The 17,201-nt window shown below is 42.3% G+C and overlaps 1 protein-coding gene across 2 annotated transcripts in view; it reads right to left on the reverse strand.

The window, feature by feature from the left end:
- The window catches only part of LOC124605389, a 155,686-nt gene that overhangs the window by 55,742 nt on the left and 82,743 nt on the right, over window positions 1-17,201 (reverse strand). For both annotated transcript variants that reach the window (XM_047137029.1, XM_047137031.1), the window contains exon 3: window positions 3,213-3,344. In XM_047137029.1, coding sequence (XP_046992985.1) covers window positions 3,213-3,344 — 132 coding nt within the window. The remainder of the gene's footprint in view (window positions 1-3,212; window positions 3,345-17,201) is intronic.

A 17,201-nucleotide genomic window follows, 5' to 3' on the forward strand; every position in this document is an offset into this window, starting at 1 on the left:
CCGTAACTATCTTGCGGTTCCAGACTGCAGCGCCTTTAACCGCACGGCCACTTCGGCCGGCGGCAGTTAAGTTTTGACAATCCGAGAGATAGCCAACCCATCGTATCACAGAAGCACTTTAATAGTAATTGCCCGTAAACTCACTGAACCTTATCTCACTTGCACGTATACATCATACACTAGTCTTGCCAACTTGCAGGTATTTTCCTTGGCATTTACAACAAGCGCAAAATACAAGTGCCAAACTCTACTAATAAAAGCAACTACACAAGGATTATACGGAGGCGCCACCAATGAGCTCAGTATCGGAGTCGTTTAAAAAAACGGTCGAATTAGTCACACATCTCAGACACCATTACCGCAGTTAACAAGAGGACGCATAACACTGAAGTACAACTTAGCCGGCCGACACTTTAAATTCAGAAGAAACACACCGTTAATTTCACCGATCCTGATACTGCCATAGACTGTATACGGACGTAACTTCCCTCCAGGCTGTGACTGAATCCACTACGGTGGGGTCGTCGTTTCCACGTCCACCAACAGGAACCGGGAACACCAACTACATAGTTCAGCGGCGAAGTCACCAGACCGTATACCGGGCCGAGCACAACACAGTTCCTTCACCGCCTCGCCAACTCACAGCACACATTAGAAGTGCCTGCCGAACTGTCTCGTCCTTGGTTCACCACCGACTGCCTCGCTCCAGGCTCACACCTCCCAAGTTTGGCCTAGAGGGGGCTCCACCGTTTCAGCCAAAAAACACACAACGCCAAGGATGTGCCAGCAGTCGAACAGATTGGGTTATCCATTCCAGTTTTCGATCTTCCTGTATTTTCCAACACTGAACACAATCTAAGTCATTGATCGAATTGAACATTTTTATGATTTCTGGAGTTCTATGAGAATCACTGAATTTCATGTACTGATTTGTGCTAATTTTTAGTAATATTCGATTTACCTTCAACATTCTGTCCTTGTTGTCAAATATTTTATAAGTTAGCTTTCTCAATATGAGGCCTGGTACAATTTGTACAACCTATTCTCATATCATCTACAGAAACTGTTTTCAATCTAGAGATGACCCTAACGGAATATTATTTACGTTTATCAGAAACATCGGAGGACTCGGTAGGGAGGCCAGCGATGCTCTATGTACACGGGTAAGCCTGAACAGTATAACTATCTGATTAACGGCGTGTTTGTCCACCTTTGCAAATTCGGTATATCAGAGCTCCTACAAAGTTCTTAGTCGTTTCCGGAAGATATGTGGCACCACATGTAAAAGAACAGGTTACGCAATTACCAAACGTTAAGAACTAGTGGTTTGTGGTCGCGTAGCTGCATCCCAGTGGTGTCTCAGATGTGTTCCATCGTATCCTGCTAAGGCGAATCACGTCGATGTTTGCAACACGTCAACGTAAGTTCACTCTCATACACCGGAAACTACTGTGGAACGGTTATGACCTCGTGACAAGGAGAATAATTCGGCTGGAAGGTAGCTTTGTCGCAGGGGATGGCCAAAGCATGAAGGGATGCAAGTGGTCCGTAATAATATTCGCAGTAGTTCACAACAGTCTTGGTACCTTCGGATTAGTGCCACAGGTACTTGGAAGCGCAGATGAATGTTCTCCATGGTATAAGAGTGCTTCCATCAGCCTGAGTCTGCGGTGCGGTGCATGTTTCGAGTAGCTATTCGCTGTCGAAGATATGGTGATATCTGCAGTGGTAATTAGCGATGTCATCTAGTTAACATGTGAACTTGTTGAGGTAGACTACTGCGGAGTCAATGTTCAACAAAATCGCTGAATGGTGTGCTCCGAAAATTTTGTACCAACACGAGCAATGTAGTGTGTCGACATATCCCTCACAGACAACCGCCTGTCCTTTACAGGGAGGGCAAGCCTCTGACCTAAACGTTCTGTGATGTGACTTTGACATGGAATACCTTATTGCCTACTCGTGTTCTCACCGTTGTCTAATCACTTTCCATACATGCACGAGAACAATCGACCTGTTTCACCGTGTCCGAGATGCTCGTTTCCAGGTGCTGAGAAATAAAAGTCTGCCTTTAGTCAAAATCGATTATGTCAGTTGATTTCTCCATACGCAGTCTGTATCGTTGATAGAATGATTCCCCATTTGTCTCTCTTCTATCTCTAAAGGAAGATTTAGCTGCCCTACTGATGTTTTTTTTGCATTCTGCAACGCCTTAAAATGCAAGGTGCAAGGTATTCCTATTCTCTAGCTACGTGGAATCTATTAGTCCTACAGAAAAAAAGGACAGGACCTTTTTCTAGAAAATTTTATTTAGTTATATTTTTATCTGGGACACGTTTTCGCTGGAGCCCACAGTTTTCGAGTTATTCAAGAAATACGTGTCTGAAAATCAGTTTTGTATAATTTTGTTGGATCATTCTAGTACTACGGCTTCTAGTGAAAACTCATGGTTCAAATGGCTCTGAGCACTATGGGACTTAACATCTCAGGTCATCAGTCCCCTAGAACTTAGAACTACTTAAACCTAACTAACCTAAGGACATCACACACATCCATGCCCGAGGCAGGATTCGAACCTGCGACCGTAGCGGTCGCGCGGTTCCAGACTGAAGTGCCTAGAACCGCTCGGCCACCAGCGGCCGGCTGAAAACTTATCTCAGTACGAAATCAAACTACATTACATTTCCCACAAAAAGGTCGTGTTCAGTTTTCTGTATTTAATAGTTTGCATGTAGAGATCGAGAGAGTATTAAAGTCTTGCGCCTGATATTTGAAGGCGTTGTGGGTTGCATAAAACCCAGCAGTATGGGCAGCTGACCCATGCTACATTCTTTACTTAGCGGGACATGTGCCCGCATCTCCACCAGGTGGCCCACAATCTAGCGGTGGACAATGGTCGATAAGTTCTGACGCCGATGGAACTATCAACGAAGTGATACCCGACTAAGATATGCTTGTTGATTTTATGTCAACTTAGATTAAGTGTCAGGATATGGAGATGCTTTAGATGCAGGTTATGGTGATATTTTCTCACTTTAGGACCACCATAAAACTGAATTCGATCACACGGATCTCAGTCCTTACCTATCTTCTTCAATCACATGTGCCACTTTGCTTGCAAACATTGCGTATTAATGAAACGAATTATTGTTACACCAGATAGATTACTGACGTATCAGCATGTACAATGCCTCAGAAACTGTCCACTGTACCTGGAGGACACGAAGCCGTAGTACCAGAGCGAAAGGATAAGGGTCATCCAAAAGCGGCGGCTCGTCGGGTGTAGTGCAGCCACTGCCCGCCAGGGGTGCCGCACTCGACTCTTTCCGCCTCTCCAGCCCAGTCTGTAAAAAACCACAGGCACTGCAATACAATAGCTGCAGCGCTCCGCTGCCAGCGACAGCTAGGCATCCTCAGAAGCGTTTTATTATGTTTCAGAATAACGTGGTCCTGGGGGGGGGGGCTGGAGGTGACCAGAGGGGAAGGGGCATTAAGGAAAATGAGACGCTGGTGCTGACAGCTTCGTTATCAAGTGTAACGAAATAGTAAGCAACCAGTTGCATAAAATAACTTATTTCTTTACCGGTTCCTGGCACTTAGTCCCCTTCTTCAGAACGTTATGCCTATCGCAGTATTTGTGTTAACAGTAAAATGAAATAGCAAAATACCGTGGTCCTAAAAAAATACAGTAGCAATAAGTAACACAATGCGATAGGTATAACCTTCTGAAGAAGGACACCAGGTTCCCGAAACCTGCGAAGAACTTACATTTGTTTTGGGCAACTGGTAGCTTATTATTTGGTAATATACAACCACAGTCGCTAAGGATGGATAAAATACGTTTTTCACTTTTTCCAGCTCACATTGCACCGAGTTTATCTACCAGAATATTAGATAGACAGAATACTACGTGTAAAATCGAATTCAACCTTTATATTTTCGCTAGTTGTTTCAAAGATATTCAACTGCCACAAAATTGACGTTTATCTTTGGATTAGTTTGGGAAAAGTGTCTCTACACCTTGTTAATCAGTACATCCATACTATGAGGTTAAGAAGCCGGAGACTAACTTTCGGGGAGAATAGTGCAGATCAATGTTTCTGATGTTTCTAGCTTCCAGGTTTCTAAAACCTGTTTTGGGCCAACTAAACGCCAAACCTATCTAGGTCAAATCCTTTCTCCATCTCAACAACCGCCTTTCTTGTCCTTACTTCCATCTGAACGTGATGTCATACAAAGGTGCTCGACACCTAAGAACGAAAGTAAATTTCGTATGCTGTGTCCCTGCCAACTGACTCAGCTCTATGAAACTTAGACCATACATCGAAAGAACCTCTTTGTTATAGTACAGAAGAAAATTGAAAGAAGTGCACAGTGGGACGAACAGAAACGACACATTTATTCCAAGACGATAATTACACTAAAGTCATCGTGCTTGTGGCAGTGCCCTGGACGTTACAAAACCCGAGTGTGTGTGATGACCACGGTCTGCAACATACTCCAGTGCTTGCCGCCGGCCGCGTTGGTCTAGCGGTTCTAGGCGCTCCGTTCGGAACCGGGGGACTGCTACGGTCGCAGGTTCGAATCCTGCCTCGGGCATGGATGTGTGTGATGTCCTTAGGTTAGTTAGGTTTAAGTAGTTCTAAGTTCTAGGGGACTGATGACCTCAGATGTTAAGTCCCATAGTGCTCAGAGCCATTTGAGCCAGTGCTTGCCACATGGTTGATATTGAGTTCTCGTATTAGAGCGTTCCAATCCTCCACCAGGGCGGATGACAGTTGCTGGATGGTCGTTGGTGCATGTGGACGTCCTGCAATATGCATCCGTAAAGCATTCCACACGTCTTCGATGGCATTTAAGTCTCGGGATTGAACAAGTCATACCATTCATGTGGCGTTCTCTCGTTCTACGTGCATTGTTCCATTCTGTGGCGCATTGTCATCTCTGGAAAGCCGCAAGTGTGGAAAGAGTACAGTGTGTGTGTGTGTGTGTTGTGTGTGTGTGTGTGTGTGTGTGTGTGTGTGTGAATTCCTAAGGGACCAAACTGCTGAGGTTATCGGTCGCCAGACTTACACACTACTTAAACTAACTTATGCTAAGAACAACACACACAACCATGCTCAAGGGAGGACTCAAACCTCCGGCGGGAGGGACCACGCATTCCGTGACACGGCGCCTCAAACTGTGCGGTCGCCCTTCGCGGCAAAGAGTACAGTGTCATAATAATGTTTATAGACGATTGTTTCATGTTCAACTCTCTGGGGATGAGTAGGCCCATATAACATAGCATCTGGATCGCCAAAACGGTCATGTTCTTGAGTAAGGTCAATAAAGTTTTATCAGGTCAAAAGAGCTCTTGTTAAGTTGTGAATCACGTGAACCGTACTTTAGAAATTCCCATTACAAAGTTAGAGAAAGAGAAAGCAATGATCATTCGACAGAAAAGAGAAATACGACAGGGAGACGGATTTATTTTTATTTTATTTATTTATTTATTTATTTTTTGCAGAAAACTATATTACAGAAATTACAAAGCTCCAATTGAGTAGTTTCAGATTCTGCGTAGAAAAGCAGAGACAGCTTCCGATTTCTTCTCAACGATTACGGGAAGAAATCGCTTAAAATGATGAATGCTAAACTGCCCCACCTTAGATCTCAAGATTCACTAAGATGGCAATCCGGTTCGGACGATTGTTAATAATATGTCATCACCATGTAATAAACTAAAGAGGTTTCTTAAGAATAAATTAAAATCAGTGTACACTATCAGTGTTTCTTCTGGGGTCAAAAACAGTTCTGAGTTTGCAAGTGCAATCAAGGGTATACATATAACTGATAATGCAATATTAGCATCCTTGGATGTAAAAAACCTCTACAGTAATGACACGATAAAAGAAACTCTCGAAATTATTAGACGTAATCTGCTAGCCAACAGCAAGATCACTACTGCAGAGTGTACAGAACTAATTAAATTTTTAGATTTTGTTTTAGCTTACAATATTTTTACTCTCAGTGACAAAACATATTATCAAAAAGATGGGTTTTGGATCGGTAATAGTCTAGCTGCTACTTTAGCAGAAATTTTTGTGAACGATTTAGAATGCAAATTCTTTGCCAAGTTTACACAGTTAGAAGAACGAACTATGTATTATAAACGTTATGGTGAGGACATTTTATTATTGATAGAGTGAGCTCAAAGCATTTGCCCAATTAATTGGCCGCATGCATCAAAAATAACTCTCACTTCGGAGGTTTCAAAAGAGAGCTGCATTTGCTACCTCGACCTTCCTATTAACTAAGCTGACAATAAACGTACGTTTTCGATGTTCAGAAAATCTACTTGTACAAATAGTATCATGCCATCCTCCACGATATAAAAAAGCCCTCTTCGCCTCAATATTCATCGGGTCCTTCGTCTACCTTTGGGAGAAAGCTAAATGCGTGAAGAACTCAGCATTTCAAAGCAAATTGCAACAACTAACGGCTTTTCTGTAAATGACGTCATGCATCCTTACAGTAGGCTAAAGAAACGTATAATAAACGGCAGGCAGACGCATACTACCCAGAAAAATGGAACCAATAAGGAACGAACGACAATCATTTCGATGAAATTTCACAGTAAAGTGTCCCTGCAAGTAGGAAAATGTTTCAGGAAATGTTAGGTTCTCAAGCTAAAAACAACTTACAACTCTAAGTAAAATATAAACAGAAAACAGGGTGTGGCAATTGTAACGACCTTGGAGGATAGAGAATTGATTACAATAACTGTGAATAATACTCGTACTTGTCACCTATGTGGCATTCTGGTGAAGCAGCAACAGTGGTCGCTGATTATGTGCTACAGTTTATTTTCATTCAATGGGCTTCTTTCGCTATTTGTTTTTGTAATTTTTATGTTATTCTCTATACTCCATCAGCTGTTTATTACTTATGCCTTTATATTTCCATCTAAAATTCGCCGCTAGAGGTTATCAGAATTTATGTCACATAACTTTATCCTTTTTAAAAATAGCCGGCCGCGGTGGTCTAGCGGTTCTGGCGCTGCAGTCCGGAACCGCGGGACTGCTACGGTCGCAGGTTCGAATCCTGCCTCGGGCATGGGTGTGTGTGATGTCCTTAGGTTAGTTAGGTTTAAGTAGTTCTAAGTTCTAGGGGACTTATGACCTAAGATGTTGAGTCCCATAGTGCTCAGAGCCATTTTTAACAAGCAAACTTTTGTTGTGTCTTAATTTGTTGCATTTTATTACCGTAATGACTTTTACACCTGGATAACCTAATAAAGGCTTTACAGATTGTATTCTTCTTTTTATTTCGCATCATATATTATTGAAGAATATGTGTACATCTACAGCAGCGACATCTGGCGAGCTTGTGACACAAACATTTTGTGGCTGCTGTACAGGTTTGTTTTGAACAGTAGCTCTGCTAACAAGATGACTCTAGTACATACCATATTTTGTGTATGTGTGACGATGCTGGGGCTGATTTTGTGTTCTGCATTTGACGATGCCACCATGGCACTAGTGTATTAAGACATCCTTTTTATACGTATAACAGGTGTGCCTCGTCCTATTTCAAGCGCATAATTTTCACATGCGTGTCAGTAATACTTTTCTTCGTCAACTGTTTTATTGTTTTGAGGTGTAGACATCCACTAGTTGTATTTGTGTTTTGCTGCATATCTGAAGATGGTTATTGTTGACCGATACCGGTAGTCCAAGGATATACAACATTTGTTATAATTGATGTGAATTATATTCTAATTCATGTACGGTGTTAAGAGTAGCTAGCGTTAGATAACTGCACAGGATAAAGCCAGAATATCTCTCCGCGTGTTACGAGTCACTCCCCTGGACAATTTGCTGAACTTCATGTGTTCTGCATTAGGTGCTTCAGAAGTAGAGTCTGAGTGTAACATAATAGAAATCTGTAGACATATTGTAGAAACAGGTTGGTAGTATACTGCCTACCAGAGAGGTTAAGTATGCACAAGACATCGTTGGATGTCAATATAACTTCGTACGTCATCGTCGGGTGTGTGAATGATGAGAGTTGTAATTCTCTGTGACCAGTGGAACGGCCAGTAGACTGCGCAAGTGTTTTTCATGTTGAGTTTTGTTACCAGGCGTGTAGGATGCATAAGGGGTCCAAACATCGTCGGACGTTGAGTAATCGCTATGAAGGATGAAGGGATACCGTCTATTCGTGTGAAACAGCATTATCAGCACCTAGTATAGTTTCAAAGATGCCTCACTGTGGATCATCATTTGGGAGGCTAGTCGAAAAGTGCAATATCCAGATCCATGGGGCATTCTTACGTGACAGTGGCCTTACGTTGGACTACAAGGGAACATGAGGGAAGGCATATTAGTCGTTAAAGTTCCCTTCGACTTCAAGGGACGAATATTGTGTTATGCAGCAAGCATATCGTTACCCATTCATATCTGCACCTGCTATTGTAGAAGATGTACTGAACTCCCTAGAACAATCTGTGCACAATTGGTGCGCGGCTAGCAGGAGCCGCACTAGCGATTTTCCATCGAACGCATACGCCTCCTTCAACACCTCTAGACAGACCCCTGTCTTCGGACTGCTGTCGTGAGCGAGAGACTTGTACTGTAGGTGAAGGGCGTCGCTCAGTGTTCAGAAATGAATCGCGGTTCGGCATTACAGTCGGCGAGTATGGTGGCGACTTGTGGAGACACCTCTTTCTTCAAATGATCTGGAGAGCGGTGTTACTCCTGGCTTAATGGATAATAAGATTGATTTTTAATTGCATGAGCAAGGTAAATGTAATTTGTTCATTAATGTCAGCTCAAAAAATGTGTACGTATCCCGCAAACTGACTCACTACACATCATTTCGATACAAGAATCATTCAGATGATCTACGTAACACGCACCTAATTGACTAACCGTAGCTTCACGTCACCGTCGGCAGTGACTGAGGGAACTGTGACAGCACAGTGGTACTCCAAGACCATCCTGCGTCCACATGTGTTACCCTTCATGCGGCAGATTCGTGGTCCTATTTCTCAACTGAAAATGATTATACACATGTACCCACATGACATGAACTATCTCCCTGATTTACAGATACTCCTCGATACGAATTTTGTGGGTCCATTTCGATGTCAGCTCTGTCGCATTTCCAATATGGAGGACATAGATGATAAGAAGTGTATGACAAAATGAAATGTAATGATGCGATATCCTGAAAATATCTTAAAATGTGTCTCAATTAGTGACCAACGCAAAAATCGTAACAGAAACTAACACCAGCAAGAAGCCAGGTACACCTGATTACCATAATTTAGAATTTAACTTACTTATAAGTTGCCTAGAGAAAAAACAAGTATATTGCAAACGGGGTAACGGACGTTACTTAGGCTGTGTCATCCGAAATTGCTCACAGACGGGCAGTAAATGGATTGTCCATATAAAACACCCAGAACACATAAACTAAAATGAATATCTGACAAAGTAATGCAAAAAACTCCCGAAAATAACACAAGACTGGCAGCCAGACATCATGTGCTTACAAGATTCTTATAATACATATGGGAAACTAATATGTCTAACAAAATATGCTGCCATAATAACAGGCAGCAATAATTGTAAGACTGCAACAGTATTATTGAATAGAACTTACAACATAATTAAGGTAAGCAATTATGCAGTCAACATTTAGTTACCATAGAGATAACAAGTGCGAACGTTACATTGGTGGTTGCGTCCATGTATGCCCAATAAAGTCATAAAATAACTCTTACACAGACAACATCAGAGACAAAAAATTTGTGACAAGTGACATTAACTCAATATCCACCATCTGGAACTCAAACAGAACAGATGACTGAGGATGTAAGTAGTGGGGCAACCTTCACGTCACCCCAGTCTCCATCGTTGCCAAATTTATTCAAGATGGCGTCTATGACGTCACCCAAGACGGCGGCATGTAGACTTGGCAACAGTGCATGTCATCATCCAAGATGGCGGCTTTTGGTGGGAAAATATGACACTTGTGCTAGTCCACTAACCTAACCTCAAGAAAATATGGCGGGAATGTTCAATTTTGGCAGGAAAATACACCAGTTGGGTTATGTCCACTAAGAGAAGAAAAAAATGGTGGGAAGTTTGAATTCCAGAACATTAATGCATGCAAAAACCCTACTTGTCTTTATTATTATTGATTATCATTTATTAACGTTCATTATCATTTATTATTATTTATTATCATTTATTATCATTTATTATTATTTATTATTATTGACCTGCCTCCACTAGAAAATTCCCCCCAAATTCAAATTCCAACATGATAATGGCTGCAAAACCTTACTTTTGTTTATTATTATTCATTATTATTCAGTATCATTTATTAACATTCATTATCATTTATTATCATACATTATCATTTATTATCATTCATTATCATTTATTATTATTTATTATTATAGGCCTACCTCCACTAGAAAATTGGGTCTAATTGAAATTCCAACACGATAATGTCTCGAAAACTCTACTTCTATTTCTTATTATCATTTATTATTTATTCAAGATGTCCAATTTTATTGACGAGAAAGCCATTTTCCTTACATCAATAACAAAAATCTATCACAAGTTCAAGTCCCAACATCATAATTTATCACATGTACGAACTTTCTCTGTCAAGTATCCTTTTTCACTGGTAGCCTTTCATAATCACGTCCTTTGATTTTGCAGGGGGGAAGGGACTGAAGACTTTATTTCAAGCCGTATGGTCATCACTTATTCTCCAACACAGTCAGCACACACATCTTTGATATCGAAGTGCAGTCGCCACGACGTCCGCGCTCCAACTGAATTAGTTGAAATCTTCGCCACCCCCTGGACAGCGCGTAGAGACACTGCCAACGCCTGTCACGTGAGGTGGCCGGCCACTCGCTGGACTGGCGGTGCGCTGGGGGCGAGCCCAGCGATCGCTCCCACGTCGTAAACATGTTTTCGCTGGACACGCTGGAATTTGCAGAGTTTGATGTCATAGCGGTCCCCTGTCCGCTCACCACATGTATTCGTCGCCTCCGCACGTTTCCCGGCAAAATTGCTTGCCTCGGAGCTGAATCACACAACGGTCGGCCGTTCCCTGCCACACTTTTGGCGCCAAAGTTGGTTTCCTGGGCACGCTCAAACCTGTAGATGCCGACTGCTCACCGTCCACCACGTGTCCCTGTGCAAGCGAGAACGCATCTGTGCATTGGGTACAATATAATGATTGACTGACAATGCTTGCCTGAGTTGGGGGACAAAGTTTGGTTGATGAACGCAACGTCCAGGGTTGCTAGCGACGAAAATGGTGATCCCGTACTTGTGTGCGAAAATGACCAACCAATACAAATGGAATGCAGAGTTATAAACTATTCGGTCACTGAGACATATGAGTTTAAATTTAGAGGTGGTCAATCACTTTCGAGGGAAGTAGCTACATGACCACCATGCTCTTCTAGTTTCCTTGTATTGTGGCTGTCCTTTATTTAAAATCATTCAATGTTATGCTATCGACTGTAGGAATATGATTTAAAAGGTGCAAGGTATAGTTTCCTGTGAGAGGCCGCGCATCAGTTCCTGTTAATGTCTGTTTAGAATCAGACACTGACTTCGAAGTCGTTTCAGAAAGACGAAATGCTCGACAGTGTGCAAAAGCTTGTTACAAAACACTGTTTGAACAAGAGCCAGAGGCAGCTTCTCGTTCGCTTAGAGTATGGGTGATCAAACTTTAAAGGGGTCTCTGCAGCGTGTGTATATTTAATATGATCTTGTTCATATAGGCATCTGTAGTTTGAGGTGTCGGACTTGGCGAGCTGTTAGGAATTCTTGGATGGTCGCACTCTGAGTTATTCAGGGAGAGTATTGTGATTTCCGTTTGTCCGCAGTGGAAGTGGATCGCATTGGTGCCTTCACGACTTTTTCACTGTTTGGTGGTAGAGGATAAAGATGATAGGGTGTTGAGGAGCTGTTGTACTTGTACCTAGTTTGAGGCGTACAACATTGCGCTCATTTCCAGTGAATGATCAAAACAAGGTCCTGTTGTAGTAACTGAGATCGTTCTGTTTATAGACAGGTTGCTAGAAGGTAATAGATATGTCTTTCTCCGACTTAAATTGCAGATATCAGATGATTGAAGATAAATGCATACTCATCTATGCTTAGAAAGAGAGCATGCTTTTTATTATTAAGTGAGTTTTGGCAGGAGTGAATATGGTTTCATATATGCAGGTGTTTAAGAATTGTGAGCAGAAATCCTCTGCAAAGGGTGAATGACGTCGGGTTCGCTGGCTGGGGGAGACACTGTTTACATGTCCTGTTGGAGATGCAAGGGGGAGATAGAGATCTGCGCTATTCAGTAATCCATTTGTGCACTGTATGTCGTTAGACAATAGCTGGAGAGCAGGTATAGGGAGAGCCCACTTCAGCATGATGTCCTGGGGGCTGAGTGGATGGCTGTTTAGATGGACAGCTATGCGGCTTTGACGTGCCACTGGTGGCGCTCGGTTGCTCGCTTTGTAAGGCGCTATGGGATTAGTTAGAGCATTTAGTACCTGTTTCGGTGGTTATTGGATTAAGAACTGTAATATTGAAGGTCATGTCCTCAGTGGGACTGCTGTGTAATTGAGTAAGAGTGTTTACATATTTGAAGATATGTTTCGCGAATAATGATGTTAAGTTGAAGGCGCAATTTAGCTACCACTGTAAAAAAAATAGCTGTCTGCTGCCGAAAGAAAGAAATCAGCAGACAGGAGTCCCTCAAATGCAAAGACATACAGGCCAATATGCCTAACAAACACCCTAGCAAAGTTCCAGGAAAAGCTATTGTGTAAGCGGTTGCAAACCCGCAGAGCTATGAGGGGTGTGATCCAATACCAATTCTGTTTCAGCACTGGAAAATAAATAGGAGATGTCATTAACCAAGCATTTTTGTTTTGAGTCATCAGCCCTCAGACTGATATGATGCGGTCCGCCACAATTTCCTCTCCTGTACCAACTAATTCATCACAGTGTAGCACTTGCAATCTACGACCTCAATTATTTGCTAGTTGTATTCCAATCTCTTTATTCTTCTACAGCTTATTCTCCCTACAACTTCCTCTAGTACCATAGAAGTCATTCCCTGCTGCCTTAACAGATGTATTATCTTCCTGCCCTTTTTCGTTGCTAGCGTTTTTCCTATATCACTTCATATTTGATTCAGCATTCAACCTCCTCGTTCCTTGCCTTATCAGTCCACCTAATTTTCAACATTCTTCTGTAGCACCACATCTCAAATTCTTTGACTCTCTTTTGTTACAGTTTTCTCACAATCCATATTTCACTACCATACAAAGCTGTGGTTCAAACGGCTCTGAGCACTATGAGACTTAACATCTGAGGTCATCAGTCCCCTAGAACTTCGAACTACTTAAACCTAACTAACCTAAGGAACTCACACACATCCACGCCCGAGGCAGGTCGCGCGGTACCAGACTGAAGGGCCTAGAACCGTTTGGCCACTCTGGCTGTCTTGCAACACTGTGCTCCAGGGATAATTCTCAGACATTTCTTCTTCGCATTAAGGACTGTGTTTTACACTAATAGATTTTTCTTGGCCAGGAATGCCCTTTTTTCCAGTGCTAGTTTCCTTTTGATGTCCTTGTTCTGTCCGTCATTGGTTATTTTGCTGCTGTAGTAGAATTCCTTAACTTAATCTACTTCGTGACAAGCAAAACTGATGTTATGTTTTCCGCTGTTCTCATTTCTACTACTCCTCATTACCTTCGTTTATTTTTCGATTTACTCTCAATCCATTCTGTGTACTCATTAGACTGTTCATTTCATTCAGCAGATCATTTCTTTCTGCTTCACTTTCACTCAAGATAGCAATTTCATCAGTGAACCATTCATTGATATTCTTTCACTTTGAATTTTAGTTTCACTGCTGAACCTTACTTTTATTTCCATCACTCCTTCTTCAATGTACAGATTGAAGAGTAGGGCCGTAAGACTGGGTGAACGACTACATCTGTGTTTTCCACCTTTTTTTCAATTTGAGCACTTGGTTCTTTGGCGTCCACTCTTATTAATCCCCCTTTACCCTCGTATTGTATTTTACCCGCCTCTCCCGATAGCTTACCCCTTTTTTCCCAAAATTCCGAATATCTTACAGCACTGAACATTTCGAACGCTTCTGCCAGGTCGACAAATCCTATGAAAGTGTCTTGATTTTTTTTTAGTCTTGCTTGCATTATCAACCGGAACGTTAGAATTGCCTCTCTGGTGCTTTCACCTATCCTAAATCCAAAGTGATAGTCATATAACACAGACTCGATTTTCTTTTCCATTGTTATGTATATTACTCTTGTCACCAATTTGGATGCATGAGCTTCTAAGCTAATTGTGCAATAATTTTCTCATTTGTCAGCACCTTCAGTCTTCGGAATTGTGTGGATGATGATTTTACGAAAATCATACCGTATGTCGGCAAACTCATACATTCTTCACACCAACGTGAATAATCGTTCCTTTGCCACCTCCCCCAGTGATTTTAGAAATTCTTATGGAATGGTATCCATCCCATCCGCCTTATTTGACCTTAATTCCTCCAAAGGATCAACTGTCTCTCCTAAATGGACTCCAGTTTCTTCTTCTATCATATCAGACAAGTATTCCCCCTCCCAGAGACCTTCATTGTACTGTTTCCACTCTTTCCTTACCTCTGCATTTAACAGTGGATTTCTAACAAACCTCTCTATGTTACCAGCCAGCTTTTAATTTCATGGAGGGTTGTTTTGGCTTTTCTATATGCTGAGCCAGTCTTTCAGACGCTCATTCTGTTTTAGATTTCTTCACACTATTCATGCTGCCATTTAGTCTTAGCTTCACTCAACTTCCTATTTATTCCGTTTCTCAGCGGCTTGTATTCCTGTACTCCTGAATTTCCCTCAACATTATTGCACTCTCTCCTTTCACCGATCAACTGAAGTATTTCCTCTCCTATCCACGGTTGCTTTGCAGTTACCTTCTATGTACCTGCGTTTCTTCTTTTAACTTTCGTGATTGCCCATTTTTAGAGATACCTTGTACTGCTTACAGAGCTATTCCTTACTGCTATATCTATTGCTTAGAGAAATTCAAGGCATCACATTATTTTATAGTACTTCCGTATCCCATTTCTTTGCGTATTGAGGCTTCCTGACTCATATTTTAAATTTCAGCCTAGTCTACATCACTACTAAATTTTGATCTGAGTCTATGTCCTGGGTACGCGATACAACCCAGTATCTGATTTTAAAATCTCTGTCTGACCAAGATGTAATCCAACAGAAATCTTCCCGTATCACTCGGCCTTTTCCAAGTATACCTTCTCCTCTGATGATTCTTGAACAGAATATTCGGAATTACTGTCTGTAATTTATCACAGACCTCAATTAACCTTTCTCCTCTCTCATTCCTTGTCCCAAATAAAAATTCTCCTGCAATCGTTTCTTCTACTCCCTCCAATACAATTGCATTCCAGTCCATCATGCCTTTAGTATTGTATTACCTCTTCAGTATCCTCATATACTTTCCCTATGTTCATCTTCAGCTTACGACGTCGGCATGTATACTTGACCTATCGTTGTCGTTATTGGTTTGCTATTTATTCTGATAAGAACAACCCCAGCATTGAAATATTCACAGAAACGGACTCTCTGCCCTACGTTCCTATTCATAACGAATCCTACTCCCTTGATACCATTTTCTGCTGCTGTTGATATTACCCTATTCTCATCTCACCAGAAATCCTTGTCTTCTTTCCATTTCAGTTCACTGATCCCTACTATAATCAGATTGAATCTTTGTAATTACCCTTTGAAATTTTCTAGCTTCCCTGCCACTTTCAAGCTTCTGACATTCCACTCGCCGATTCAGAGAAGTCTATCGTGTCATTGGTGACCCAATCTTTGTCATGGTCATCTCTTCTTTGGCAGTCATCTCCGGAGATCCGAATGGGGGACTATTCCGGAATCTGTTGCCATTGAAGAGCCCATCATGACACGTTTTCAATTAGAGACTACATTTCGTGTCTGTAGTGTAGTGGTTTCCAGCGCCTTCTGCATCCCCCTGCCGTTGAACGTTGCTGATTCGTCTCTCTTTTGTGACAGTTTCCCATCCCAAGGCCAAGAGAGTGTCCTGAACCTCTGTCCGCTCCTCCGCTCTCTTTGACAAGGCTGTTGATTAGAGGAGGGTGACTTCTTATTCCGGAAGTCTTTTGTCTACAATGTTGCTTATTAATCAAAATACAAGCGGTGGTGGGTTTTGGCTTTCTTGCCAAAGTAAAGGCATTTCCGAAACGGCTAAGTTTGTTGATTTCTTGTGTGATGCTGATGTTAAAGTATTCCGTGCACGGCTAAATGGTGCTACCCAAAACCGGTGCCGAGGCAAATATGGTGCACCACGGGCCATACATATATGTAGTGAACGATGGGTGCGGAGATGTGCGCAAGCGAAAGACGTGCAAGTGTTGCAGCAACTGACCGCCCAGATGAATTGAGGGAATACCAACAGCGTCTTCTCGAAGACCGGTCACTGAACTTTACCACGTATGGGCACCCGCAGCAGGCGCCTTGTTCATGCACCTGTGCTGAATCCGGTTCATCGGCGATGAAGGCTACAACTGGCATGCCTTTACCGCACTGTGTGGCAACAGGCAGCCTTTGTGGCATATGCTCCGTCGGACAGATCCCCGTCAGCACGTAGGGCGTCAAATGTCTGAAAGCAAACACCCTGCAATAATCGTCGGACGGTGGCGAGCCAGAGGAGGGCGTGTTATAAGAGGGAGAATGGGTGAATGTTTTCGTGGCATTGCCTCTGGGCGATACCGTAATTATGGAAGGTATAATGGATCAACACAAGTATCCTCGGGGACATGTCCGCAGCTAAGTACACTTCCTTTTTACTTGTTACGATGATATGGACCAGCACGACCATATAACTTGTCACACAGCCCGCAGTGTACATACGAGGCTCGAAGACCACCAGAATGAGTTTACCATACACTCCTAGCCATTAAACTCGCTGGATATAAAAGCAGCGAGGATAATTCAGAAACTGATCGTAGGTTTTGAGGAAAATGGTTCTGTTCAAAGACTTTGAACTACTTACACCCAACTAACCTAAGGACACACCACACATCCATGCCCGAGGCAGGAT

Source organism: Schistocerca americana, chromosome 3, assembly GCF_021461395.2.
Source record: "Schistocerca americana isolate TAMUIC-IGC-003095 chromosome 3, iqSchAmer2.1, whole genome shotgun sequence".
Taxonomy (NCBI): Eukaryota; Metazoa; Arthropoda; class Insecta; order Orthoptera; family Acrididae; genus Schistocerca; species Schistocerca americana.